General features: G+C 48.0%; 1 protein-coding gene across 3 annotated transcripts in view; it reads right to left on the bottom strand.

Moving 5' to 3' along the window:
* LOC110503436 (T-lymphoma invasion and metastasis-inducing protein 1) overlaps positions 1–27340 on the bottom strand; it is an 83946-nt gene that overhangs the window by 54430 nt on the left and 2176 nt on the right. Inside the window, exons 3-14 of one of the 3 annotated variants that reach the window (XM_036961693.1) lie at positions 27130–27340; positions 22438–22659; positions 21842–22079; positions 17186–17358; positions 16757–16981; positions 12438–12623; positions 11051–11200; positions 10581–10658; positions 7668–7847; positions 3819–3923; positions 3226–3397; positions 911–997 (exon numbers count right to left, since the gene is read on the bottom strand). The exon at positions 27130–27340 is cut by the window's right edge and continues 156 nt beyond it. In XM_036961693.1, the coding sequence (XP_036817588.1) occupies positions 911–997; positions 3226–3397; positions 3819–3923; positions 7668–7847; positions 10581–10658; positions 11051–11200; positions 12438–12623; positions 16757–16981; positions 17186–17358; positions 21842–22079; positions 22438–22659; positions 27130–27340 (2027 nt within the window). The remainder of the gene's footprint in view (positions 1–910; positions 998–3225; positions 3398–3818; positions 3924–7667; positions 7848–10580; positions 10659–11050; positions 11201–12437; positions 12624–16756; positions 16982–17185; positions 17359–21841; positions 22080–22437; positions 22660–27129) is intronic. The other 2 variants (XM_036961695.1, XM_036961694.1) reach the window with 2 other exon arrangements.

The raw sequence follows: 27340 nt of genomic DNA, 5'->3' as shown, positions 1-27340 counted from the left end.
ATCGTCCCTGTCCCTGCCCTCTCTGTCTGGCATGAAACTAATCATATCGTCCCTCTCCTCTCTGTCTGGCATGAAACTAATCATAATGTCCCTGTCCCTGCCCTCTCTGTCAGGCATGAAACTAATCATATCGTCCCTGTCCTCTCTGTCTGGCATGAAACTAATCATATCTTCCCTCTCCTCTCTGTCTGGCATGCAACTAATCATATCGTCCCTCTCCCCTCTGTCTGGCATGAAACTAATCCTATCGTCCCTCTCCTCTCTGTCTGGCATGAAACTAATCATATCGTCCCTCTCCTCTCTGTCTGGCATGAAACTAATCATATCGTCCCTCTCCTCTCTGTCTGGCATGAAACTAATCATATCGTCCCTCTCCTCTGTCTGGCATGAAACTAATCATATATTCCCTCTCCTCTCTGTCTGGCATGCAACTAATCATATCGTCCCTCTCCTCTCTGTCTGGCATGAAACTAATCATATCGTCCCTGTCCCTGCCCTCTCTGTCTGTCTGGCATGAAACTAATCATATCGTCCCTCTCCTCTCTGTCTGGCATGAAACTAATCATATCGTCCCTGTCCCTGCCCTCTCTGTCTGGCATGAAACTAATCATATCTTCCCTGCCCTCTCTGTCTGGCATGAAACTAATCATATCGTCCCTGTCCCTGCCCTCTCTGTCTGGCATGAAACTAATCATATCGTCCCTGTCCCTGCCCTCTCTGTCTGGCATGAAACTAATCATATCGTCCCTGACCCTGCCCTCTCTGTCTGGCATGAAACTAATCATATCGTCCCTCTCCTCTCTGTCTGGCATGAAACTAATCATATCGTCCCTGTCCCTGCCCTGTCTGTTCTGTTATATACTCAGATACAGATAAATAGAGATGGAAACTCATTTGAGTTGTAATGAACCTCTAGCGAAGGCCAATCCTCCCGCCTTTACATCGGTTATGTAGAGCTGCTGCACCAAATCCTCCTCTACCACTGAGATGGAAAACCCTGGAGGAGAGGAGAGGAGAGGAGGGAGAGAGAGAGAGAGAGAGAGAGGAGGGAGAGAGGGACAGAGAGAAAGGGAGGGAGAGCGGGACAGAGAGAGAGAGAGTGAGTGAGTGAGTGAGTGAGTGAGTGAGTGAGTGAGTGAGTGAGTGAGTGAGTGAGTGAGTGAGTGAGAGGGAAACACTTCATTAATTGAAAGCACATCACTAAATCACCTGGGATTTATTTTCTCTGCCCTGACAGGGATTGGTCTAAGAAAGACAGGAAATCTGAGATGTGACTGGAAGTCAATAACAGGATACATCACAACCGCGAGTTAAAATATTCACTCTGTATACTACAACATGATCGGAATTAAAAAGGGGAGGCGCTTCAGAATTGTAGTGCACCACTTTAGACCAGGGCCCATAGTAATGCACTATATAGAGAATAGGGTGCCATAGTAGTGCACTACATAGGGAATAGGGTGCTTCAGAATTGCATTCTAAGCATGTCAAATGATCTGTGAATGTGGACATAAATGACATTGACTGCATCCCAAATGCCACCCCAATATCTTTATAGTGAAGTGTGCTCCTTTTAGCCAGGTGCCAAAGGTCTCTGGTCAAAAGTAGTGCACTATATATAGGGAATAGGGTTCTATAGGGCCCTGGTCAAAAGTAGTGCACTATATAGGGAATAGGGTTCTATAGGGCCCTGGTCTAAAGTAGTGCACCATATATAGGGAATAGGGTTCTATAGGGCTCTGGTCTGAAGTAGTGCACTATATAGGGAATAGGGTGCCTAACCAATCATACAGGACTCATCCTTACCGTAACCAATCATCCTTACCGTAGCCAATCATACAGGACTTATCCTTACCGTAGCCAATCATACAGGACTTATCCTTACCGTAGCCAATCATCCTTACCGTAGCCAATCATACAGGATTCATCCTTACCGTAGCCAATCATACAGGACTTATCCTTACCGTAACCAATCATCCTTACTGTAGCCAATCATACAGGACTTATCCTTACCGTAGCCAATCATCCTTACCGTAGCCAATCATACAGGACTTATCCTTACCGTAGCCAATGATCCTTACTGTAGCCAATCATACAGGACTTATCCTTACCGTAGCCAATCATCCTTACCGTAGCCAATCATACAGGACTTATCCTTACCGTAGCCAATGATCCTTACCGTAGCCAATCATACAGGACTTATCCTTACCGTAGCCAATCATCATTACCGTAGCCAATCATACAGGACTCATCCTTACCGTAGCCAATCATACAGTACTTATCCTTACCGTAACCAATCATACAGGACTTATCCTTACCATAACCAATCATCTTTACCGTAACCAATCATACAGGACTTATCCTTACCGTAACCAATCATACAGGCCTTATCCTTACCGTAACCAATCATACAGGATTCATCCTTACCATAGCCAATCATACAGGACTCATCCTTACCGTAACCAATCATCCTTACCGTAACCAATCATACAGGACTTATCCTTACCGTAACCAATCATCCTTACCGTAGCCAATCATACAGGATTCATCCTTACCATAGCCAATCATAAAGGATTCATCCTTACCATAGCCAATCATCCTTACCGTAACCAATCATACAGGACTCATCCTTACCGTAACCAATAATCCTTACCGTAGCCAATCATACAGGATTCATCCTTACCATAGCCAATCATACAGGACTCATCCTTACCGTAACCAATCATCCATACCGTAACCAATCATACAGGACTTATCCTTACCGTAGCCAATCATCCTTACCGTAGCCAATCATAAAGGATTCATCCTTACCGTAGCCAATCATCCTTACCGTAACCAATCATCCTTACCGTAACCAATCATCCTTACCGTAGCCAATCATACAGGACTTATCCTTACCGTAACCAATCATCCTTACCGTAGCCAATCATACAGGACTTATCCTTACCGTAACCAATCATCCTTGCCGTAGCCAATCATACAGGACTTATCCTTACCGTAACCAATCATTCTTACCGTAGCCAATTATACAGGACTCATCCTTACCATAGCCAATCATACAGGACTCATCCTTACCGTAGCCAATCATACAGGATTCATCCTTACCATAGCCAATCATGCAGGACTCATCCTTACCGTAGCCAATCATACAGGACTCATCCTTACAGTAGCCAATCATACAGGATTCATCCTTACCTTAGCCAATCATACAGGATTCATCCTTACCGTAGCCAATCATACAGGACTCATCCTTACCGTAGCCAATCATACAGGACTCATCCTTACCGTAGCCAATCATACAGGACTCATCCTTACCGTAGCCAATCATACAGGACTCATCCCTGTCGAACTGGATGACTTTGGTTATTTTGGAGCCCAGCTCTATCTCTTTGTAAAGCTGTGGAGAGAAGGAGAGAGAGAGAGAAGGAGATAGATGGAGAGAAGGAGAGAGAAGGAGATAGATCGAGAGAAGGAGAGAGAAGGACAGGGAGAGATGAAGAGAGAGAGATCGAGAGAAGGAGAGAGAGAGATCGAGAGAAGGAGAGAGAAGGACAGGGAGAGATGAAGAGAGAAAGAAGGAGAGAGAGAGAGAAAGAGAGAGGAGAGAGATGGAGAGAAGGAGAGAGAGAGAAAGAAGGAGAGAGATGGAGAGATGAAAAGAGAGAAGGAACAGGAATGTCTTGTTACAAAAAGAAGCACGAACGGAATACGACGAGGAGGGAGTCTAATTTATTTATTACGCTGGTGTGTGTGTCATCTCAGTGGGATGCTAAGACTGTGACAGGAGATCATCTGTGATGAGGAAATGAGAAACGTACCAAGTCACACAGCTGCTCGTCAGGTTTAGGGATGTAGAATTGGACTTGGTTATCCATGAGGAACTTGAGACGCAGGTAATGTTTGGTGGAATCCAGCTGGTGGGCCTGTGGAGTTTAAGTAGAGAACACATACACACAGAGTTTAGTGAAGATTCAGAGTGTGGAGTTTAGAAGTGAGAAAGAGGATCGGTACAGGGTAGGGCTGCATCTCAATTCTCCACCCTTATCCCCAAAGTGTGCACTCGTACACTTCATGGATTGGTGTAATCATTGGCTAGAGGGAGCTTCCAACGTCGTTAGATCCATGACTGGAAGTTAACTGTGTTAAAAGCTGGAAAACGGGCACAATAAGAATCAGAGTATTTCACAATTCAGTGTGTCTGTCATCAAACAAGCTGATCAGCACTTCCTGTAAACTGTGTTGAAGCTGTACACATTTTAAACCATCTTAATAAGAACAACCTATTAGTGAAAATGTGACCATTTAATTTCAGAACACATCTACTGTAAGTACTATAATATACCAAGATGATAAACATTTGAAACCAACTTTATATGACGGACGTAATCTCAGTACATTAAATGATTCTAACGAGTGTTACTTCTCATTTAAAGCATGAGGAAGTCTGTGTGGGCCAGGGGGAGAGGGAGGGGGAACAGGGGGAGAGGGAGGGGAAACGGGGGGTGAGGGAGGGGAAACGGGGGGAGAGGGAGGGGAAACGGGGGGTGAGGGAGGGGAAACGGGGGGTGAGGGAGGGGAAACGGGGGGTGAGGGAGGAGAAACGGGGGGAGAGGGAGAGGAAACGGGGGGAGAGGGAGGGGAGAGGGAGAGGAGGGAGGAGGGAGAGGGGGAAACGGGGGGAGAGGGAGGGGGAGAGGTAGGGGAAACAGGGGGAGAGGGAGGGGAATCGGGGGAGACGGGGGAGAGGGAGGGGAAACGGGGAGAGGGAGGGGAAACGGGGGGAGAGGGAGGGGAAACGGGGGAGAGGGAGGGGAAACGGGGGGTGAGGGAGGGGAAACCGGGGGAGAGGGAGAGGAAACCGGGGGAGAGGGAGGGGAGAGGGGGAGGAGGGAGGAGGGAGAGGGGGAAACGGGGGGAGCGGGAGGGGAAACAGGGGGAGAGGGAGGGGAAACGGGGGGAGACGGGGGAGAGGGAGGGGGAGAGGGAGGGGAAACGGGGAGAGGGAGGGGAAACGGGGGGAGAGGGAGGGGAAACGGGGGGAGAGGGAGGGGAAACAGGGAGAGAGGGAGGGGGAGAGGAAACAGGGGGAGAGGAAACAGGGAGAGAGGGAGGGGGAGAGGAAACAGGGAGAGAGGGAGGGGGAGAGGAAACAGGGAGAGAGGGAGGGGGAGAGGGAGGGGAAACAGGAGGAGATGGAGGGGAAACGGGGGGAGAGGAGAAGAACAGAGTCCTTTTGGGAGGTAGCAGCCATAATGCCTGTGTCTGTGAGGTAGCAGCCATAATGCCTGTGTCTGTGTGAGGTAGCAGCCATAATGCCTGTGTCTGTGTGAGGTAGCAGCCATAATGCCTGTGTCTGTGTGAGGTAGCAGCCATAATGCCTGTGTGAGGTAGCAGCCATAATGCCTGTGAGTGTGAGGTAGCAGCCATAATGCCTGTGTGAGGTAGCAGCCATAATGCCTGTGTGAGGTAGCAGCCATAATGCCTGTGTGAGGTAGCAGCCATAATGCCTGTGTGAGGTAGCAGCCATAATGCCTGTGTGAGGTAGCAGCCATAATGCCTGTGAGTGTGAGGTAGCAGCCATAATGCCTGTGTGAGGTAGCAGCCATAATACCTGTGTGAGGTAGCAGCCATAATGCCTGTGTGAGGTAGCAGCCATAATGTCTGTGTGAGGTAGCAGCCATAATGCCTGTGTGAGGTAGCAGCCATAATGCCTGTGTGAGGTAGCAGCCATAATGCCTGTGTCTGTGTGAGGTAGCTGCCATAATGCCTGTGTCTGTGTGAGGTAGCTGCCATAATGCCTGTGTGAGGTAGCAGCCATAATGCCTGTGTGAGGTAGCAGCCATAATGCCTGTGTGAGGTAGCAGCCATAATGCCTGTGTGAGGTAGCAGCCATAATGCCTGTGTGAGGTAGCAGCCATAATGCCTGTGTGAGGTAGCAGCCATAATGCCTGTGTGAGGTATGCAGCCATAATGCCTGTGTGAGGTAGCAGCCATAATGCCTGTGTGAGGTAGCAGCCATAATGCCTGTGTGAGGTAGCAGCCATAATGCCAGTGCCTGTGTTAGGTAGCAGCCATAATGCCAGTGCCTGTGTGAGGTAGCAGCCATAATGCCAGTGCCTGTGTGAGGTAGCAGCCATAATGCCTGTGTCTGTGTGAGGTAGCAGCCATAATGCCAGTGCCTGTGTGAGGTAGCAGCCATAATGCCTGTGTCTGTGTGAGGTAGCAGCCATAATGCCTGTGTGAGGTAGCAGCCATAATGCCTGTGAGTGTGTGTCCAGTCTTCCCCGTCTGTGGGGATGACATCAGTCCTGTTATGTTCCGTAGAGAGTTAAAGTGTTAGATCATTGCCATCTGTTTTCACCGACAAAATCGACTCTATTTGATTACATTTTTTTTGTTTGTTGGTGAAATCAAAATGGCCAGTTTAACCCTTGTGATGGTACGTGTGAAAGGGGTCAAAGAGAAGAACCTGAAAGTGTCATACAGGACTCATCCTTACCGTAGCCAATCATACAGGACTCATCCTTACCGTAGCCAATCATACAGGACTCATCCTTACCGTAGCCAATCATACAGGACTCATCCTTACCGTAGCCAATCATACAGGACTCATCCTTACCGTAGCCAATCATACAGGACTCATCCTTACCGTAGCCAATCATACCCGACTCATCCTTACCGTAGCCAATCATACAGGACTCATCCTTACCGTAGCCAATCATACAGGACTCATCCTTACCGTAGCCAATCATACCCGACTCATCCTTACCGTAGCCAATCATACCCGACTCATCCTTACCGTAGCCAATCATACAGGACTCATCCTTACCGTAGCCAATCATACAGGACTCATCCTTACCGTAGCCAATCATACCCGACTCATCCTTACCGTAGCCAATCATACAGGACTCATCCTTACCGTAGCCAATCATACCCGACTCATCCTTACCGTAGCCAATCATACAGGACTCATCCTTACCGTAGCCAATCATACCCGACTCATCCTTACCGTAGCCAATCATACAGGACTCATCCTTACCGTAGCCAATCATACAGGACTCATCCTTACCGTAGCCAATCATACCCGACTCATCCTTACCGTAGCCAATCATACAGGACTCATCCTTACCGTAGCCAATCATACAGGACTCATCCTTACCGTAGCCAATCATACAGGACTCATCCTTACCGTAGCCAATCATACAGGACTCATCCTTACCGTAGCCAATTTATACAGGACTCATCCTTACCGTAGCCAATCATACAGGACTCATCCTTACCGTAGCCAATCATACAGGACTCATCCTTACCGTAGCCAATCATACAGGACTCATCCTTACCGTAGCCAATCATACAGGACTGTACACTGTTACTAGAACACTAAACTAGTCCAGGACAGGAAGAGATGGACAGACCACTTGGTGTGATGAGGCATAACATCAAATCAAATCACATGTTATTTGTCACATACACATGGTTAGCAGATGTTAATGCAAGTGTAGCGAAATGCTTTTCATTGTTCTCTACTCTGGAAAGCTGTAGACGGTCTCCAGTGTAGGTTAGTTAAGTTGCTAGTTACCTTGCAGACGGTCTCCGGTGTAGGTTAGTTAAGTTGCTATTTACCTTGCAGACGGTCTCTGGTGTAGGATAGTTAAGTTGCTAGTTACCTTGCAGATGGTCTCCAGCGCGTACAGAGCAGACTCTCCAGGCTGGATGATGGCGAGGACAGGCTGGTCGTTAGGAAGACACACCCAGGACGGGGTCAGGTGGTCAGGCACCCAGATATCACTGTCTGTCATGTGACTGTCTGAGTTGACCTGAGGAAGACTCTTCCCCTCATGACTCTTCTGGAGAGATAGAAAGACATTGTTTAGAACTAGCTTGTTTGTTTTATTTTTTATTTTAGTTAACCTTTAGTTAACCTTTAGTTAACTAGGGCAAGTCAGTTAAGAACAAATTATTATTTTACAATGACGGCCTAGGAACAGTGGGTTAACTGGTTAACTGTTCTAGGAACAGTGGGTTAACTGGTTAACTGGTCTAGGAACAGTGCCTTGTTCAAAGGGCAGAACGACAGATTTGTACCTTGTCAGCTCGGGGGTTTGAACTTGCATGACTACCTGTCGGTTGTGGGTAAAGTACCCAACTGTCATATTTGAGGAAAAGTAAAAGATACCTTAATATAAAATGCCTCTAGTAAAAGGTCACCCAGTAATATACAACTTTAGTAAAAGTCTAAAAGTATTTGGTTTAAAATATACTTAAGTATCAACAGTAAAAATCATTTCAAATTCCTTATTTTAAGCAAACCAGATCTTTCTAGTTAAAATTGTTTTTATTTACGGATAGCCAGGGTCCCACTCCAACACTCAGACATCATTTACAAACAAAGCATGTTGGTTTAGTGAGTCTGCTGCCAGATCAGAGGCAGTAGGGATGACCAGGGATGTTTTCTGTTTAGTGAGTCCACCAGATCAGAGGCAGTAGAGATGACCAGGGATGTTCTCTGTTTAGTGAGTCCTCCAGATCAGATGCAGTAGGGATGACCAGGGATGTTCTCTGTTTAGTGAGTCCACCAGATCAGAGGCAGTAGGGATGACCAGGGATGTTCTCTGTTTAGTGAGTCCTCCAGATCAGAGGCAGTAGGGATGACCAGGGATGTTCTCTGTTTAGTGAGTCCACCAGATCAGAGGCAGTAGGGATGACCAGGGATGTTCTCTGTTTAGTGAGTCCTCCAGATCAGAGGCAGTAGGGATGACCAGGGATGTTCTCTGTTTAGTGAGTCCTCCAGATCAGAGGCAGTAGAGATGACCAGGGATGTTCTCTGTTTAGTGAGTCCTCCAGATCAGATGCAGTAGGGATGACCAGGGATGTTCTCTGTTTAGTGAGTCCACCAGATCAGAGGCAGTAGGGATGACCAGGGATGTTCTCTGTTTAGTGAGTCCTCCAGATCAGAGGCAGTAGGGATGACCAGGGATGTTCTCTGTTTAGTGAGTCCACCAGATCAGAGGCAGTAGGGATGACCAGGGATGTTCTCTGTTTAGTGAGTCCTCCAGATCAGAGGCAGTAGGGATGACCAGGGATGTTCTCTGTTTAGTGAGTCCTCCAGATCAGAGGCAGTAGGGATGGCCAGGGATGTTCTCTGTTTAGTGAGTCCTCCAGATCAGAGGCAGTAGGGATGTTCTCTGTTTAGTGAGTCCTCCAGATCAGAGGCAGTAGAGATGACCAGGGATGTTCTCTGTTTAGTGAGTCCTCCAGATCAGAGGCAGTAGGGATGTTCTCTGTTTAGTGAGTCCTCCAGATCAGAGGCAGTAGAGATGACCAGGGATGTTCTCTGTTTAGTGAGTCCTCCAGATCAGAGGCAGTAGAGATGACCAGGGATGTTCTCTGTTTAGTGAGTACTCCAGATCAGAGGCAGTAGGGATGTTCTCTGTTTAGTGAGTCCTCCAGATCAGAGGCAGTAGGGATGTTCTCTGTTTAGTGAGTCCTCCAGATCAGAGGCAGTAGGGATGACCAGGGATGTTATGTTTTCTGTTTAGTGAGTCCACCAGATCAGAGGCAGTTGGGATGACCAGGGATGTTCTCTGTTTAGTGAGTCCTCCAGATCAGAGGCAGTTGGGATGACCAGGGATGTTCTCTGTTTAGTGAGTCCTCCAGATCAGAGGCAGTAGGGATGACCAGGGATGTTCTCTGTTTAGTGAGTCCTCCAGATCAGAGGCAGTAGAGATGACCAGGGATGTTCTCTGTTTAGTGAGTACTCCAGATCAGAGGCAGTAGGGATGTTCTCTGTTTAGTGAGTCCTCCAGATCAGAGGCAGTAGGGATGTTCTCTGTTTAGTGAGTCCTCCAGATCAGAGGCAGTAGGGATGCCCAGGGATGTTATGTTTTCTGTTTAGTGAGTCCACCAGATCAGAGGCAGTTGGGATGACCAGGGATGTTCTCTGTTTAGTGAGTCCTCCAGATCAGAGGCAGTAGGGATGACCAGGGATGTTCTCTGTTTAGTGAGTCCTCCAGATCAGAGGCAGTAGGGATGACCAGGGATGTTCTCTGTTTAGTGAGTCCTCCAGATCAGAGGCAGTAGGGATGACCAGGGATGTTCTCTTGATAAGTACGTGAATTTGATTATTTTCCTGTCCTGCTTAGGCATTCAAGATGTAACGAGTACTTTTAGGTGTCAAGGAAAATGTATGGCGTAAAAAGTACATTATTTGCTTTAGGAATGTAGTGAAGTGAAAGCAAAAGTAGGCAAAAATATAACAAGTAAATAGTACAGATACCCCAAAAAACAACTTAAGTAGTACTTTACACCACTGCTGACTGTACATGTGACCCGAGGAAGTCTCTTCTTCACTCTTCTAGGAAACAGACACGCTGTAAATAGTGTGTTCCTACCAGCCTAAAGATTTTGTAAATGAAGGTCAATCTGTTCTTTGACTGATGCCTCAGTATCAGTTATCCACCAAGCTAGGAAGATGAATGGTACCCGACTGCCTACTCACCTGGCAGTGTGTGTGTGTGTGTTGCCTAGTTACCTGGCAGTGTGTGTGTGTGTGTGTGTGTGTGTGTGTGTTGCCTACTTACCCCTCTCTCCCTGGCAGTGTCCACATCATAGATCCCGTCCAGAGGCTGTTTCACTGGCTCCTCCCCATCAACAAAGACCTGAGGGAGAAACAACAAGGTCAATATAGAACCCCCTCCAAAAAATGGCTGAGCAAAGAAGTTGTATGTATGAGATAAGTGGGAGTTCTAAGTGGCAGTTCTAAGTGGCAGTTCTAAGTGGCAGTTCTAAGTGGCAGTTCTAAGTGGCAGTTCTAAGTGGCAGTTCTAAGTGGCAGTTCTAAGTGGCAGTTCTAAGTGGCAGTTCTAAGTGGCAGTTCTAAGTGGCAGTTCTAAGTGGCAGTTCTAAGTGGCAGTTCTAGTGTATTGTTCCAGATCTCTATGAAGGTTCATTTCTATAGAGCTGCTGGTTATATAGACAAGGAGGACGGACTAGTGGTTACATAGACCAGGAGGATGGTGGACTGTGGTCTGCTGGAGTTAAAGACACGTACCTGGTTGATGGTAGGGTGGACTGTGGTCTTCTTCTTGGAAGTAGTGTCCAGGCCCCACAGAGAGGAGAACCTGCTCTTACGTTTGGATGAGGAGGTACGTGACATGGCCTGCGTACGTCTCCTCCCCCCGCTCTCTGTACGGGCTGCCACCTACATCACACACACACACACACACACACACACAGAGAGAGAAAGAAACAGCGAGAGAGAGACACACAGACACACACACACACAGAGACAGAGAGAGAGACACACACAGAGAGAAAGAAACAGCGATAGAGAGAGAGACAGAGAGAGAGACACACAGACACACAGAGAGAAAGAAACAGCGAAAGAGAGAGAGTGATACAGAGAGAAAGAGACAGACACAGAGAGAGACACACAGACAAACACACAGAGCGAGACAGACACACACAGAGACAGACAAAAGGAGAGAAAGACAGAGAAAGACATTCACAGAGACAGCATTATTGAAAGGAGCATATCTAACACACAGAACACCTCACCCACAAAACCTGACACTGCTGGTTAGGTCTGACCATGGAATGGTTAAACAGACCAGGAGGACGGACTGGTGGTTATACAGACCAGGAGGACAGACTAGTGGTTATACAGACCAGGAGGACTAGTGGTTATACAGACCAGGAGGACTAGTGGTTATACAGACCAGGAGGACTAGTGGCTATATAGACCAGGAGGACAGACTAGTGGTTATATAGACCAGGAGGACAGACTAGTGGTTATACAGACCAGGAGGACAGACTAGTGGTTATACAGACCAGGAGGACTAGTGGTTATATAGACCAGGAGGACAGACTAGTGGTTATACAGACCAGGAGGACTAGTGGTTATATAGACCAGGAGGACAGACTAGTGGTTATACAGACCAGGAGGACTAGTGGTTATATAGACCAGGAGGACAGACTAATGGTTATACAGACCAGGAGGACTAGTGGTTATATAGACCAGGAGGACAGACTAGTGGTTATACAGACCAGGAGGACAGACTAGTGGTTATACAGACCAGGAGGACTAGTGGTTATATAGACCAGGAGGACAGACTAGTGGTTATACAGACCAGGAGGACTAGTGGTTATATAGACCAGGAGGACAGACTAGTGGTTATACAGACCAGGAGGACTAGTGGTTATATAGACCAGGAGGACAGACTAGTGGTTATACAGACCAGGAGGACTAGTGGTTATATAGACCAGGAGGACAGACTAATGGTTATACAGACCAGGAGGACTAGTGGTTATATAGACCAGGAGGACAGACTAGTGGTTATACAGACCAGGAGGACAGACCAGTGGTTATACAGACCAGGAGGACTAGTGGTTATACAGACCAGGAGGACAGTGTGTGTGTGTGTGTGCTCGCAACTCACCAGAGCATGAAAGGACGACACAGAGAAGATTCCGAGGCGTCCCATGGCCAGTTTAGTGGGTCTGGAGGCGAAGGCTAGCAGGCGTTTGGGGTTGGGCAGCTCCCCTCCTTGCAGACTGGCCAGGTAACACCGGAACCGGAACAACCCCATATGAAACTGTTCCAAGTTCTGCTCCCACAGAAAGATCTAGAACAAAAAAAAAAACAACAACAACCCATTTAAAAAAAAAAAGGGGCAATCTGGGTTTGGGACATCCATGTTTCTGACGGATGGACAGTCTTTGCATCCATAGCTGTGTCTATGCATTTGAGAGAGGTTACACTGCCACGTGTGTCTCCCCACCCAAACGTCAACGAAACCAAAGAGCTGACGTTTGGACGACAGGAGACAGCAGAGGAGAGGGTCAAAAGTTCAAAGTTCAACAGCGGGTACCTGAGGACCTGAAACGGTCCCTTCACATAGACGGTGTGGTGAAGAAGGTGCAACAGCGCCTCAGAAATAGTAGCAGGGTGAATGCTGAACTGTTGTTACACAAATATCCACAAATATTTAGGATTACATAATGGGGGGGGGGGGGGGGGGGGGGGAAGAAGTTTAACTGCAGAATTTATTATCCAGCATTGACGCAATGACTCTGTCGGTTTGATCGAGGCGTTACCTCGAGAGTTGCATTCCAAATTTCCCAGTCAGGAACAACGTTTGTTGCATGGAGAGGGTGATGGCACAGTCGTCAGAGAAGGTAACGTTAGTGATCACACAGGGAGACGATCTGTTTGAGCCTAAGGACCAGGTTTCCGGTCTAGAAGCACAGTTTACACTGCTCCTACACCCTCGTACAGCCAGGGTGGAGGGTGGAAGAGCCAGCCAGGGTGGAGGGGGGGGAAGGGCCAGCCAGGGTGGAGGGTGGAAGAGCCAGCCAGGGTGGAGGAGGGGGGGAAGAGCCAGCCAGGGTGGAGGAGGGGGGGAAGAGCCAGCCAGGGTGGAGGAGGGGGGGAAGAGCCAGCCAGGGTGGAGGAGGGGGGGAAGAGCCAGCCAGGGTGGAGGAGGGGGGGAAGAGCCAGCCAGGGTAGAGGAGGGGGGGAAGAGCCAGCCAGGGTGGAGGGGGGAAAAGCCAGCCAGGGTAGAGGGGGGGGGGGGGAAGAGCCAGCCAGGGTAGAGGAGGGGGGGAAGAGCCAGCCAGGGTAGAGGAGGGGGGGAAGAGCCAGCCAGGGTGGAGGAGGTGGGGAAGAGCCAGCCAGGGTGGAGGAGGGGGGGAAGAGCCAGCCAGGGTGGAGGAGGGGGGGAAGAGCCAGCCAGGGTGGAGGAGGGGGGGAAGAGCCAGCCAGGGTGGAGGAGGGGGGGAAGAGCCAGCCAGGGTAGAGGAGGGGGGGAAGAGCCAGACAGGGTAGAGGAGGGGGGGAAGAACCAGCCAGGGTGGAGGAGGGGGGGAAGAGCCAGCCAGGGTGGAGGAGGGGGGGAAGAGCCAGCCAGGGTGGAGGGGGGGAAAGCCAGCCAGGGTGGAGGGGGGTAAGGGCCAGCCAGGGTGGAGGGGGGGGGAAGAGCCAGCCAGGGTGGAGGGGGGGAAGGGCCAGCCAGGGTGGAGGGGGGGGGGAAGAGCCAGCCAGGGTGGAGGGGGGGAAGGGCCAGCCAGGGTGGAGGGGGGGGGAAGAGCCAGCCAGGGTGGAGGGGGGGAAGAGCCAGCCAGGGTGGAGGGGGGGAAGAGCCAGCCAGGGTGGAGGGGGGGGGGAAGAGCCAGCCAGGGTGGAGGGGGGGAAGGGCCAGCCAGGGTGGAGGGGGGGGGGGAGAGCCAGCCAGGGTGGAGGGGGGGGGAAGAGCCAGCCAGGGTGGAGGGGGGGGGAAGAGCCAGCCAGGGTGGAGGGGGGGGGAAGAGCCAGCCAGGGTGGAGGGGGGGGAAGAGCCAGCCAGGGTGGAGGGGGGGAAGGGCCAGCCAGGGTGGAGGGGGGGGAAGAGCCAGCCAGGGTGGAGGGGGGGGGAAGAGCCAGCCAGGGTGGAGGGGGGAAGAGCCAGCCAGGGTGGAGGGGGGGGGAAGAGCCAGCCAGGGTGGAGGGGGGAAGAGCCAGCCAGGGTGGAGGGGCCAGACAGGGTGGAGGGGGGGGGAAGAGCCAGCCAGGGTGGAGGGGGGGAAGAGCCAGCCAGGGTGGAGGAGGGGGGAAGAGCCAGCCAGGGTGGAGGAGGGGGGAAGAGCCAGCCAGGGTGGAGGGGGGGAAGGGTCAGCCAGGGTGGAGGGGGGAAGAGCCAGCCAGGGTGGAGGGGCCAGACAGGGTGGAGGGGGGGAAGAGCCAGCCAGGGTGGAGGGGGGGGAAGAGCCAGCCAGGGTGGAGGAGGGGGGAAGAGCCAGCCAGGGTGGAGGAGGGGGGAAGAGCCAGCCAGGGTGGAGGGGCCAGACAGGGGGAGGGGGGAGGGGCCAGGCAGGGCCCCTCTCCCCTAAAGGCTGGTATAATATGATGGCTTGAGTCCCAAATGGCACCCTATTCCCTACGGGCACTACATAGGGAATAACATGCCGTTTGAGAAGCAGACTGGGAGAGACAGGTATTTCTGAGGAGCAAGGCCTGCTTCTATTCAGCTCAGCACAATGTGTAACCAGACGCTGCCAAAGTTGCCCATGCCAACCAGGCAGACAGTCAGTCAAGCGGGCATCCGAACAGGCACCCAACCAGCCAGCGACCAGCCAGGCAACCAGTCAGCCAAACAGTCCCTAAGCAAACCAGCTTGCCAAGCAGGCAGCCAACAGCCAGACACCAAACCAGCCAACAGCCAGGCACCCATCCAGCCAACCAGTCAGCAACCAGTGAGCCAGGCATCCAGGCAGCCAAACAGGAAGCCAAACAGAGACTACCTCACAGACACAAAACAAAGGAACATCTGATCTGCCTTTCATTAACAGACCCATTAAGGACGAATACTAGGTCAGGGTCTAACAGGGCCAAGTGCTCCATGGTAGGTCAGGATCTAACAGCGTCCAAGTGCTCCATGGTAGGTCAGGATCTAACAGGGGCCAAGTGCTCCATGGTAGGTCAGGATCTAACAGGGGCCAAGTGCTCCATGGTAGGTCAGGATCTAACAGGGGCCAAGTGCTCCATGGTAGGTCATGATCTAACAGGGGCCAAGTGCTCCATGGTAGGTCAGGATCTAACAGGGGCCAAGTGCTCCATGGTAGGTCAGGATCTAACTGGGGCCAAGTGCTCCATGGTAGGTCAGGATCTAACAGGGGCCAAGTGCTCCATGGTAGGTCAGGATCTAACAGGGCCAAGTGCTCCATGGTAGGTCAGGATCTAACAGGGGCCAAGTGCTCCATGGTAGGTCAGGATCTAACAGGGGCCAAGTGCTCCATGGTAGGTCAGGATCTAACAGGGGCCAAGTGCTCCATGGTAGGTCAGGATCTAACAGGGCCAAGTGCTCCATGGTAGGTCAGGATCTAACAGGGGCCAAGTGCTCCATGGTAGGTCAGGATCTAACAGGGGCCAAGTGCTCCATGGTAGGTCAGGATCTAACAGGGGCCAAGTGCTCCATGGCCCCAACAACAAACAGTAACCTGAATAACAACATATATTAGTCTCGACAAACAGGGTCTGGGTCCCTAATTACATGATCAATACTGTTCTGTCTCTTCTTGGCGTCAGTGACGAGCTTCATCATCTACTCTCCTATCTTCTTGTCCCTCCTTCAATCCCCTCCTACACACCTGGTCTAGTAGTCTTCCTCGTCTTGGTATTGGTAACTGAGCTCTCTCACACACACACAAACCTGGTCCAGTAGTCTTCCTCGGCTTGGTATCGGTAACTGAGCTCTCTCTCTCTCTCTCTCTCTCTCACACACACACACACACACACACACACACACACACACACACACACCTGGTCCAGTATGGTCTACCTCTTCTTGGTATCGGTAACTGAGCTCACACTCTCTCTCACCTGGTCCAGTATGGTCTTCCTCTTCTTGGTATCGGTAACTGAGCTCAAACTCTCTCTCACCTGGTCCAGTATGGTCTTCCTCTTCTTGGTATCAGTAACTGAGCTCTCTCACCTGGTCCAGTATGGTCTTCCTCTTCTTGGTATCAGTAACTGAGCTCTCTCACCTGGTCCAGTATGGTCTTCCTCTTCTTGGTATCGGTAACTGAGATCTCTCACCTGGTCCAGTATGGTCTTCCTCTTCTTGATATCGGTAACTGAGATCTCTCACCTGGTCCAGTATGGTCTTCCTCTTCTTGGTATCGGTAACTGAGCTCTCTCACCTGGTCCAGTATGGTCTTCCTCTTCTTGGTATCGGTAACTGAGCTCTCTCACCTGGTCCAGTATGGTCTTCCTCTCTCTCACCTGGTCCAGTATGGTCTTCCTCTTCTTGGTATCGGTCACGGCACTGAGCTGCATGTCTCCCATCTTCTTCATCTTCTCGTCCATGTCGATCTTCTGCTCCAGCTTCTTAATCTCCGCCCTCAACAGACGCACCGTGTCCTCCCGGTGATGCTGCCTGGCAACGGCCGCCGCGCACGCCGAGTGGATGGCCGTGATCCAGTTCTCCAGCTCCGTCTGACTGCACGTCTACAAGGGGTTAGAGGTCAGAGGTTAGAGAAAAGGTTACGCAGACCTTTACTCCACACTACAGCATGCTTGGAATACAGCCAAGTTATACAACAATGACCATATAACACACACACACACACACACACACACACACACACACACACACACACACACACACACACACACACACACACACACACACACACACACAGCTCCTCCTACCTGGAAGAGAAATGCATCTCCTAGAGAGTTGCTGAGGCAGAAGACAAAGTCCTTCTTGGGGTGTTCAGGGACGGCCTGGACAATACTGTTCTCAGCCCACGCCGCATGTTTAGGGACACTGTTGTGGTCGATCCCCGACCGTCCGTCCGTCTCGTAGAAGAAGAGAGTGCATCCTGGGAGAAAACAGGAACAAGGTCGTTACGCACAACCATCAATCAAATCAAATCAAATGTATGTTCATAGCCATTTTTCCTATAAAGTGCAAAATGCAGTCAAACACAATAAAGTATCAATGAAAAACGTTTAAGGTGATGTATATTTCTAGACAGTGATAGCTTTCTTTCCTTCAAATATCTGACAGGGGGAAATGTCCCTGCAGAAAACAACAACAAATCAAATAAACAACAGCTTGTTTTATCGATTTAATTCTGCTCTCTAGTGGCCAGCGGTAAGAAGTGCCGGTCTGGATTCTCCAGGAGGGAGCATGCATAATCAGAATAATGATGTGGCCCCTGGAATGCTTATGTGGCCCCTAGAATGCTGATGTGATCCCCTAGAATAATGATGTGATCCCCTAGAGTAATGATGTGATCCCCTAGAATAATGATGTGATCCCCTAGAATCCTGATGTGATCCCCTAGAATCCTGATGTGATCCCCTAGAATCCTGATGTGGCCCCTAGAATCCTGATGTGGCCCCTAGAATCCTGATGTGGCCCCTAGAATGCTGATGTGGCCCCTAGAATGCTGATGTGGAACCCTAGAATGCTGATGTGAAACCCTAGAATGCTGCTGTGAAACCCTAGAATGCTGATGTGAAACCCTAGAATAATGATGTGAAACCCTAGAATGCTAATGAGGCCCCTAGAATGCTGATGTGGCCCCTAGAATGTGATGTAGCCCCTAGAATGCTGATGTGGCCCCTAGTGGCCCCTAGAATGCTGATGTGAACACCTAGAATGCTGATGTGGCCCCTAGAATGCTGATGTGGCCCCTAGAATGCTGATGTGAAACCCTAGAATAATGATGTGGCCCCTAGAATAATGATGTGGCCACTAGAATGCTGATGTGAAACCCTAGAATAATGATGTGGCCCCTAGAATGCTGATGTGGCCCCTAGAATGCTGGTGTGGCCCCTAGAATGCTGATGTGACCCCTAGAATGCTGATGTGACCCAGTCAAGTGGTATTAAAGGCCTACTCTGTGATATTTAGGTTAATGATGTTGCCCAGTCAAGTGGTTTTAAAGGCCTACTCTGTGATATTTAGGTTGTCTCTCAAATGGCACCATTTTTTAATTTTTTATTTTTACCTTTATTTAACTTGGCAAGTCAGTTAAGAACAAATTCTTATTTTCAATGACGGCCTAGGAACAGTGGGTTAACTGCCTGTTCAGGGGCAGAACAACAGATTTGTACCTTGTCAGCTCGGGGGTTTGAACTCGCAACCTTCCGGTTACTAGTCCTATCTAGTGCACTACTTTTGGCTAGGGCCTTGGTCCAAAGTAGTGCACTATATAGAGAATAGGGTGTAATTTGGGATGCAGAGAGACAACACGTATCATCAGGACATCTACACAGCCATGAATAAATCACATACGATTGGTTGTATTGAGTACAGTGCTGTAAATACAGTTGAAATCTGAAGTTTACATACACCTTAGCCAAATACATTTAAACTCAGTTTCACACAATTTCCTGACATTTAATCATCGTAAAAAATTCCCTGTCTTAGGTCAGTTAGGGTCACCACTTTATTTTAAGAATGTGAAATGTCAGAATAATTGTAGAGAGAATGATTCATTTCAGCTTTTATTTCTTTCATCACATTTCCCAGTGGGTCAGAAGTTTACATACACTCAATTAGAATTTGGTAGCATTGCCTTTAAACTGTTTAACTTGGGTCAAACGTTTTGGGTAGCCTTCCACAAGCTTCCCACAATAAGTTGGGTGAATTTTGGCCCATTCCTCCTGACAGCTGGTTTAACTGAGTCAGGTCTGTAGGCCTCCTTGCTCACACACGCTTTTTCAGTTCTGTCCACACATTTTCTATAGGATAGAGGTCAGGGCTTTGTGATGGCCACTCCAATACCTTGACTTTGTTGTCCTTAAGCCATTTTGCCACTCCTCCCTCATGATGCCATCTATTTTGTGAAGTGCACCAGTCCCTACCGCAGCAAAGCACCCTCATAAAATGATGCTGCCACCCCCCATGCTTCACGGTTGGAATGCTGATCTTCGGCTTGCAAGCCTCCCCTTTTTCCTCCAGAAAAATAGTCATTATGGCCAAACAGTTCTATTTTTGTTACATCAAACCAAAGGACATTTCTCAAAAAAGTACGATCTTTGTCCCCATGTGCAGTTGCAAACCGTAGTCTGGCTTTTTTATGGTGGTTTTGGAGCAGTGACTTCTTCCTTGCTGAGTGGCCTTTCAGGTTATGTTGATATGGGACTCGTTCTACTGTGGATATAGATACTTTTGTGCCTGTTTCCTCCTCTTGTTCTGGGATTTGCACTTTTCTCACCAAAGTACGTTCATCTCTAGGAGACAGAAAGCGTCTCCTTCCTGAGCGGTGTGGCGGCTGCTTGATCCCATGGTGTTTATACTTGTATACTATTGTTTGTACATATGAACAGGTAGTCCTTGAAATACATCCACAGGTACACCTCCAATTGACTCAAATCATGTCAATTAGCCTATCAGAAGCTTATAAAGCCATGACATAATTTTCATGAATTTTCCAAGCTGTTTAAAGGCACAGTCAACTTAGTGTATGTAAACTTCTGACCCACTGGAATTGTGATACAGTGAATTATAAGTGAAATAATCTGTCTGTAAACAATTGTTGGAAAAATGACTTGTGTCACGCACACAGTAGATGTCCTAACCGACTCGCCAAAACTATAGTTTGTTAACAAGAAATGTGTGGAGTGGTTGAAAAACGAGTTTTAATGACTCCAACCTGAGTGTATGTAAACTCCCGACTTCAACTGTACCTCTTCAGGGGAACTGTCATAAATCACATAGGGTTGTATTGAGTACAGTGCTGTAAATGCCTCTTCAGGGGAACGGTCATAAATCCCATAGGGTTGTATTGAGTACAGTGCTGTAAATACCTCTTCAGGGGAACTGTCATAAATCACATAGGGTTGTATTGAGTACAGTGCTGTAAATAGCTCTTCTTTAACACCACAGCAAATATAAGCGGTGTAGGGCAGGCCTCACCTTTCAGACAGACCGGTAGCTCCTCCATTCAGTATTATCAGTAATAGTAGGAGTATAAAGGGGATGGCTAGATGGAGGCCTCTCGTTACCTTCGAGGCACACCCAGTAGGTCATACTAGTACTAGTAGTAGCCGTAGTAGTGGTAGTAGTAGTAGTAGTAGTAGCAGTAGCAGTAGTAGTAGTAGTAGTAGTAGTAGTAGTAACATTTGTAGCAGTAGTAGTAGTAGTAGTAGTAACATTTGTAACAGTAGTAGTGGTAGTAGTAGTAGTAGTAGTGGTAGTAACATTTGTAGTAGTAGTAGTAGTAGTAGTAGTAGTAGTGGTAGTAACATTTGTAGTAGTAGTAGTAGTAGTAGTAGTAGTAGTAGTAGTAGTAGTAGTAGCAATAGCAGTAGTAGTAGTAACATTTGTAGTAGTAGTAGTAGTAGTAGTAGTAGTAGTAGTAGTAGTAGTAGTAGTAGTAGTAGTAACATTTGTAACAGTAGTAGTAGTAGTAGTAGTAGTAGTAGTAGTAGTAGTAGTAGTGGTAGTAACATTTGTAGTAGTAGTAGTAGTAGTAGTAGTAGTAGTAGTGGTAGTAACATTTGTAGCAGTAGTAGTAGTAACATTTGTAGTAGTAGTAGTAGTAGTAGTAGTAGTAGTAGTAGTGGTAGTAACATTTGTAGTAGTAGTAGTAGTAGTAGTAGTAGTAGTAGTAGTAGTAGTAGTAGTAGTAGTAGCAATAGCAGTAGTAGTAGTAACATTTGTAGCAGTAGGTGTAGTAGTAGTAGTAGTAGTAGTGGTAGTAACATTTGTAGTAGTAGTAGTAGTAGTAGTAGTAGTAGTAGTAGTGGTAGTAACATTTGTAGTAGTAGTAGTAGTAGTAGTAGTAGTAGTAGTGGTAGTAACATTTGTAGCAGTAGTAGTAGTAGTAGTAGTAGTAGTAGTAGTAGTAGTAGCAATAGCAGTAGTAGTAGTAACATTTGTAGCAGTAGGTGTAATGTGTATAGAGCCAGTAGATAGTTAGATAGCAGTGTGTATAGAGCCAGTAGATAGTTAGATAGCAGTGTGTACAGTGTATACAGTATATACTGTAGGGTAGGTACTAGTAATAATAATAGATACAGTAGATAGTTAGATAGCAGTGTGTATAGATACAGTATATACTGTAGGGTAGGTACTAGTAATAATAATAGATACAGTAGATAGTTAGATAGCAGTGTGTATAGATACAGTATATACTGTAGGGTAGGTACTAGTAATAATAATAGATACAGTAGATAGTTAGATAGCAGTGTGTATAGATACAGTATATACTGTAGGGTAGGTACTAGTAATAATAATAGATACAGTAGATAGTTAGATAGCAGTGTGTATAGATACAGTATATACTGTAGGGTAGGTACTAGTTATAGCAGTGTGTATAGATACAGTATATACTGTAGGGTAGGTACCTTTGAGGCAGACCCAGTAGCTCTTCCACTTCCTCCTGGTGGCCGACTCCACCTTCTTGCTTTTCTTGTGAACCAGGAAGTTCTTGACGGCCAGCCGGCCTGCCTTCCGCACGGTTCCCTGGACAACGCCGTGCAGGGGATCTGATTGGTAGGCTGAACTCATGGTGCTCTGCTCGTCACTCAGGGCTGACCCCGCCTCCTCCAGACTCTCTGTCTGACATGAGCTCATCTCCAACTCCTAATCATAACATTACATTCAAATCATTAAAGCTTTATTGTTTCCGAACTGCAATTTGTTTGCAGCTTAAAATAGATAGACAGACAAAGGACTGAAAACAGCAAACCCCCCTGAGAGCCTGGTCCCTCTCTAGGTTTCTTCCTAGGTTCTGGCCTTTTTAGGGAGTTTTTCCTGGCCAACGTGCTTCTACATCTGCATTGCTGGTTGTTTTGGGGTTTTAGACTGGGTTTGTGTATCAGCTGATGTAAAAAATCAAATTTGATTTGAAACACACATAGCAGATGATGATTGTGATCGTGTGTGTGTGTGTGTGTGTGTGTGTGTGTGTGTGTGTGTGTGTGTGTGAACCAGAACCCACCTGTCTGAAGTTCTCGTAGACCCCCTGAACCCCTTCACTGGCTCCTCCCCCGCTGCTGCTTCCGCTGTCACTGCCAGCGAACAGGCTCCGCCCCGCCGCCGAGCACACGGAGAAGGACATAGACATGGTCTTATAGCGCCGGGACTGATGCTTCGCCCCCGAAGCCGTCACCCCGTCTATGCCACTGTCCTCGTACTCACTGCCCTCTCCGGCTGTCACATCCTGGAAACACACAGGTACAGACACACAGGTGAGACACACACACACACGACACAGGTAGAGACACACCCACACACACACACACAGGTAGAGGTGAGACACACACAGTCTATGGACACTTGTTGCATTCTATTGGTCTCCAGACATGTGGTCAGACTGACAGAAAACCAAGCTTCAGTCCTGTCACACCAGCAGTCCTTCACCTTGAGTAGAGTCCATACCGTCTCTGCAGATGTGGAGGTGGCAACCCTGCCCTCAAAAAATCCTGATCCTACCCTGGCCTACCTTAGTCTAGTCTACAGAAGGGTCTTTCTAGAAACTAAGGTACCAGTGGTGCCCTTAAAAAATCCTGATCCTACCCTTGCCAACCTTAGCCTAGTCTACAGAAGGGTCTTTCTAGAAACTAAGGTACCAGTGGTGCCCTTAAAAAAATCCTGATCCTACCCTGGCCAACCTTAGTTTCTAGAAAGACCCGTCTGTAGACTAGGCTAAGGTTGGCAAGGGTAGGATCAGGATTTTTTAAGGGCACCACTGGTACCTTAGTTTCTAGAAAGACCCGTCTGTAGACTAGGCTACGGTACCAGTGGTGCCCTTAAAAAATCCTGATCCTACCCTGGCCAACCTTAGCTAGTCTACAGAGGGATCTTTCTAGAAACTAGGGTACCAGTGGTGCCCTTAAAAAATCCTGATCCTACCCTGGCCAACCTTAGCCTAGTCTACAGACGGGTCTTTCTAGAAACTAAGGTACCAGTGGTGCCCTTAAAAAATCCTGATCCTACCCTGACCAACCTTAGCCTAGTCTACAGACGGGTCTTTCTAGAAACTAGGGTACCAGTGGTGCCCTTAAAAAATCCTGATCCTACCCTGACCAACCTTAGCCTAGTCTACAGACGGGTCTTTCTAGAAACTAGGGTACCAGTGGTGCCCTTAAAAAATCCTGATCTTACCCTTACAATGTACACTACCGTTCAAAAGTTTGGGGTCACTTAGAAATGTCCTTGTTTTTGAAAAAAATAGCTATTTTTTTTGCTCGGACACCCATGCATACCCCACAAGACATGCCACAAGAGGTCTCTTCACAGTCCAGAACAGACTATGGGAGGCGCACAGTACTACCTAGAGCCATGACTACATGGAACTCTATTCCACAGTACTACATAGAGCCATGACTACATGGAACTCTATTCCACAGTCCTACATAGAGCCATGACTACATGGAACTCTATTCCACAGTACTACATAGAGCCATGACTACATGGAACTCTATTCCACAGTACTACATAGAGCCATGACTACATGGAACTCTATTCCACAGTACTACATAGAGCCATGACTACATGGAACTCTATTCCCCAGTACCACATAGAGCCATGACTACATGGAACTCTATTCCACAGTACTACATAGAGCCATGTAGTCATGGCTCTCTATTCCACAGTAATACATAGAGCCATGACTACATGGAACTCTATTCCACAGTACTACATGGAACTCTATTCCACAGTACTACATGGAGCCATGACAACATGGAACTCTATTCCACAGTACCACATAGAGCCATGACTACATGGAACTCTATTCCACAGTCCTACATAGAGCCATGACTACATGGAACTCTATTCCACAGTACTACATAGAGCCATGACTACATGGAACTCTATTCCACAGTACTACATAGAGCCATGACTACATGGAACTCTATTCCACAGTACTACATATAGCCATGACTACATGGAACTCTATTCCACAGTACTACATAGAGCCATGACTACATGGAACTCTATTCCACAGTCCTACATAGAGCCATGACTACATGGAACTCTATTCCACAGTCCTACATAGAGCCATGACTACATGGAACTCTATTCCACAGTACTACATAGAGCCATGACTACATGGAACTCTATCCCACAGTACTACATAGAGCCATGACTACATGGAACTCTATTCCACAGTACTACATAGAGCCATGACTACATGGAACTCTATTCCACAGTACTACATAGAGCCATGACTACATGGAACTCTATTCCACAATAAGTAACTCGTGCCAGCAGTAAAATTTGATTTTAAAAAACAGACAGAAATAAACCTTATGGAACGGTGGAACGGTGGGGATGGTGAAGCAACACAAACACATGCTTACAAAACACACAACATACGCACAACATACAACATACGCACTATACACATGGATGTTCTGGTATAGATATGTTGTAAGTAGAGTAGACGCCTGAGGACACACACACTTAATATGTTGTGAAATATGTTATGAATGTATTGTGATGTTTTTTTAAAATGTATAACTGCCTTTATTTTGCTGGACCCCGGGAAGAGTAGCTGCTGCCTTGACAGGAACTAATGGGGATCCATAATAAACCCCAGGAAAAGTAGCTGCTGCCTTGGCAGGAACTAATGGGGATCCATAATAAACCCCGGGAAGAGTAGCTGCTGCCTTGGCAGGAACTAATGGAGATCCATAATAAACCCCGGGAAGAGTAGCTGCTGCCTTGGAAGGAACTAATGGGGATCCATAATAAACCCCGGGAATAGTAGCTGCTGTCTTGACAGGAACTAATGGGGATCCATAATAAACCCCAGGAAGTGTAGCTGCTGCCTTGACAGGAACTAATGGGGATCCATAATAAACCCCAGGAAAAGTAGCTGCTGCCTTGCCAGGAACTAATGGGGATCCATAATAAACCCCGGGAAGAGTAGCTGCTGCCTTGGCAGGAACTAATGGGGATCCATAATAAACCCCAGGAAGAGTAGCTGCTGCCTTGACAGGAACTAATGGGGATCCATAATAAACCCGGGAATAGTAGCTGCTGCCTTGGCAGGAACTAATGGGGTTCCATAATAAACCCCAGGAAGAGTAGCTGCTGCCTTGACAGGAACTAATGGGGATCCATAATAAACCCCAGGAAGAGTAGCTGCTGCCTTGACAGGAACTAATGGGGATCCATAATAAACCCCAGGAAGTGTAGCTGCTGCCTTGGCAGGAACTAATGGGGATCCATAATAAACCCTAGGAAGAGTAGCTGCTGCCTTGGCAGGAACTAATGGGGATCCATAATAAACCCCAGGAAGTGTAGCTGCTGCCCTGGCAGGAACTAATGGGGATCCATAATAAACCCCAGGATGAGTAGCTGCTGCCTTGGCAGGAACTAATGGGGATCCATAATAAACCCCGGGAAGAGTAGCTGCTGTCTTGACAGGAACTAATGGGGATCCATAATAAACCCCAGGAAGAGTAGCTGCTGCCTTGACAGGAACTAATGGGGATCCATAATAAACCCCGGGAAGAGTAGCTGCTGTCTTGACAGGAACTAATGGGGATCCATAATAAACCCCAGGAAGAGTAGCTGCTGCCTTGACAGGAACTAATGGGGATCCATAATAAACCCTAGGAAGAGTAGCTGAAGAAGCAACACAAACACATGCTTACAAAACACACAACATACGCACAACATACAACATACGCACTATACACATGGATGTTCTGGTATAGATATGTTGTAAGTAGAGTAGACGCCTGAGGACAAACACACTTAATATGCTGTGAAATATGTTATGAATGTATTGTGATGTTTTTTTAAAATGTATAACTGCCTTTATTTTGCTGGACCCCGGGAAGAGTAGCTGCTGCCTTGGCAGGAACTAATGGAGATCCATAATAAACCCCGGGAAGAGTAGCTGCTGCCTTGGAAGGAACTAATGGGGATCCATAATAAACCCCGGGAATAGTAGCTGCTGTCTTGACAGGAACTAATGGGGATCCATAATAAACCCCAGGAAGTGTAGCTGCTGCCTTGACAGGAACTAATGGGGATCCATAATAAACCCCAGGAAAAGTAGCTGCTGCCTTGGCAGGAACTAATGGGGATCCATAATAAACCCCGGGAAGAGTAGCTGCTGCCTTGGCAGGAACTAATGGGGATCCATAATAAACCCCAGGAAGAGTAGCTGCTGCCTTGACAGGAACTAATGGGGATCCATAATAAACCCGGGAATAGTAGCTGCTGCCTTGGCAGGAACTAATGGAGATCCATAATAAACCCCGGGAAGAGTAGCTGCTGCCTTGGAAGGAACTAATGGGGATCCATAATAAACCCCGGGAATAGTAGCTGCTGTCTTGACAGGAACTAACGGGGATCCATAATAAAAATAAATGAACACATTTCTAGCAGCAAAATGTGTTAAATTATAGCCGTGGTATTAAAAGGGAGAATAAACCAGAGGCTCTCTGGGTTCTCTGGAACATATTGCAACTCTGTGGAAGGTCAGTTCCACTCCTTTAGCGTGTCGTGGAACACACCTGCCACGTCGTCCTGTAGTTTCCATAGAACACACAGCCCCTCGTTAATTATCCCTTACGTACGCTACCAGTGTGGTCTATGATATGCATTCGGTGTGTATCCTATGACTAAAAAACAAACATGGAGTCAGTGTAACAACATTGTGACATCCTACCTGTATGGTCTGTGCCCTGCGTCCCTGCATGGTGGAGCAGGTGGCAGCCCGAGGATTGGTTAGCCCCTCAGACAGGCAGTGTGAGCGTCGGCAGGGCAGAGTATACGCTCCGTACGAGTTCCCATCATCCTCCTCCTCCGGAGACACCATCTTCTCACCCTCCCGGGCGGAGCGGTTAGCGTCATGGTGCCACTTAGCGTAGCGTCCAGCG

The sequence above is a fragment of the Oncorhynchus mykiss genome, chromosome 24 (genome assembly GCF_013265735.2).
Source record: "Oncorhynchus mykiss isolate Arlee chromosome 24, USDA_OmykA_1.1, whole genome shotgun sequence".
In the NCBI taxonomy this organism is placed as follows: Eukaryota; Metazoa; Chordata; class Actinopteri; order Salmoniformes; family Salmonidae; genus Oncorhynchus; species Oncorhynchus mykiss.
This window is presented reverse-complemented; position numbering and strand designations above follow the sequence as displayed.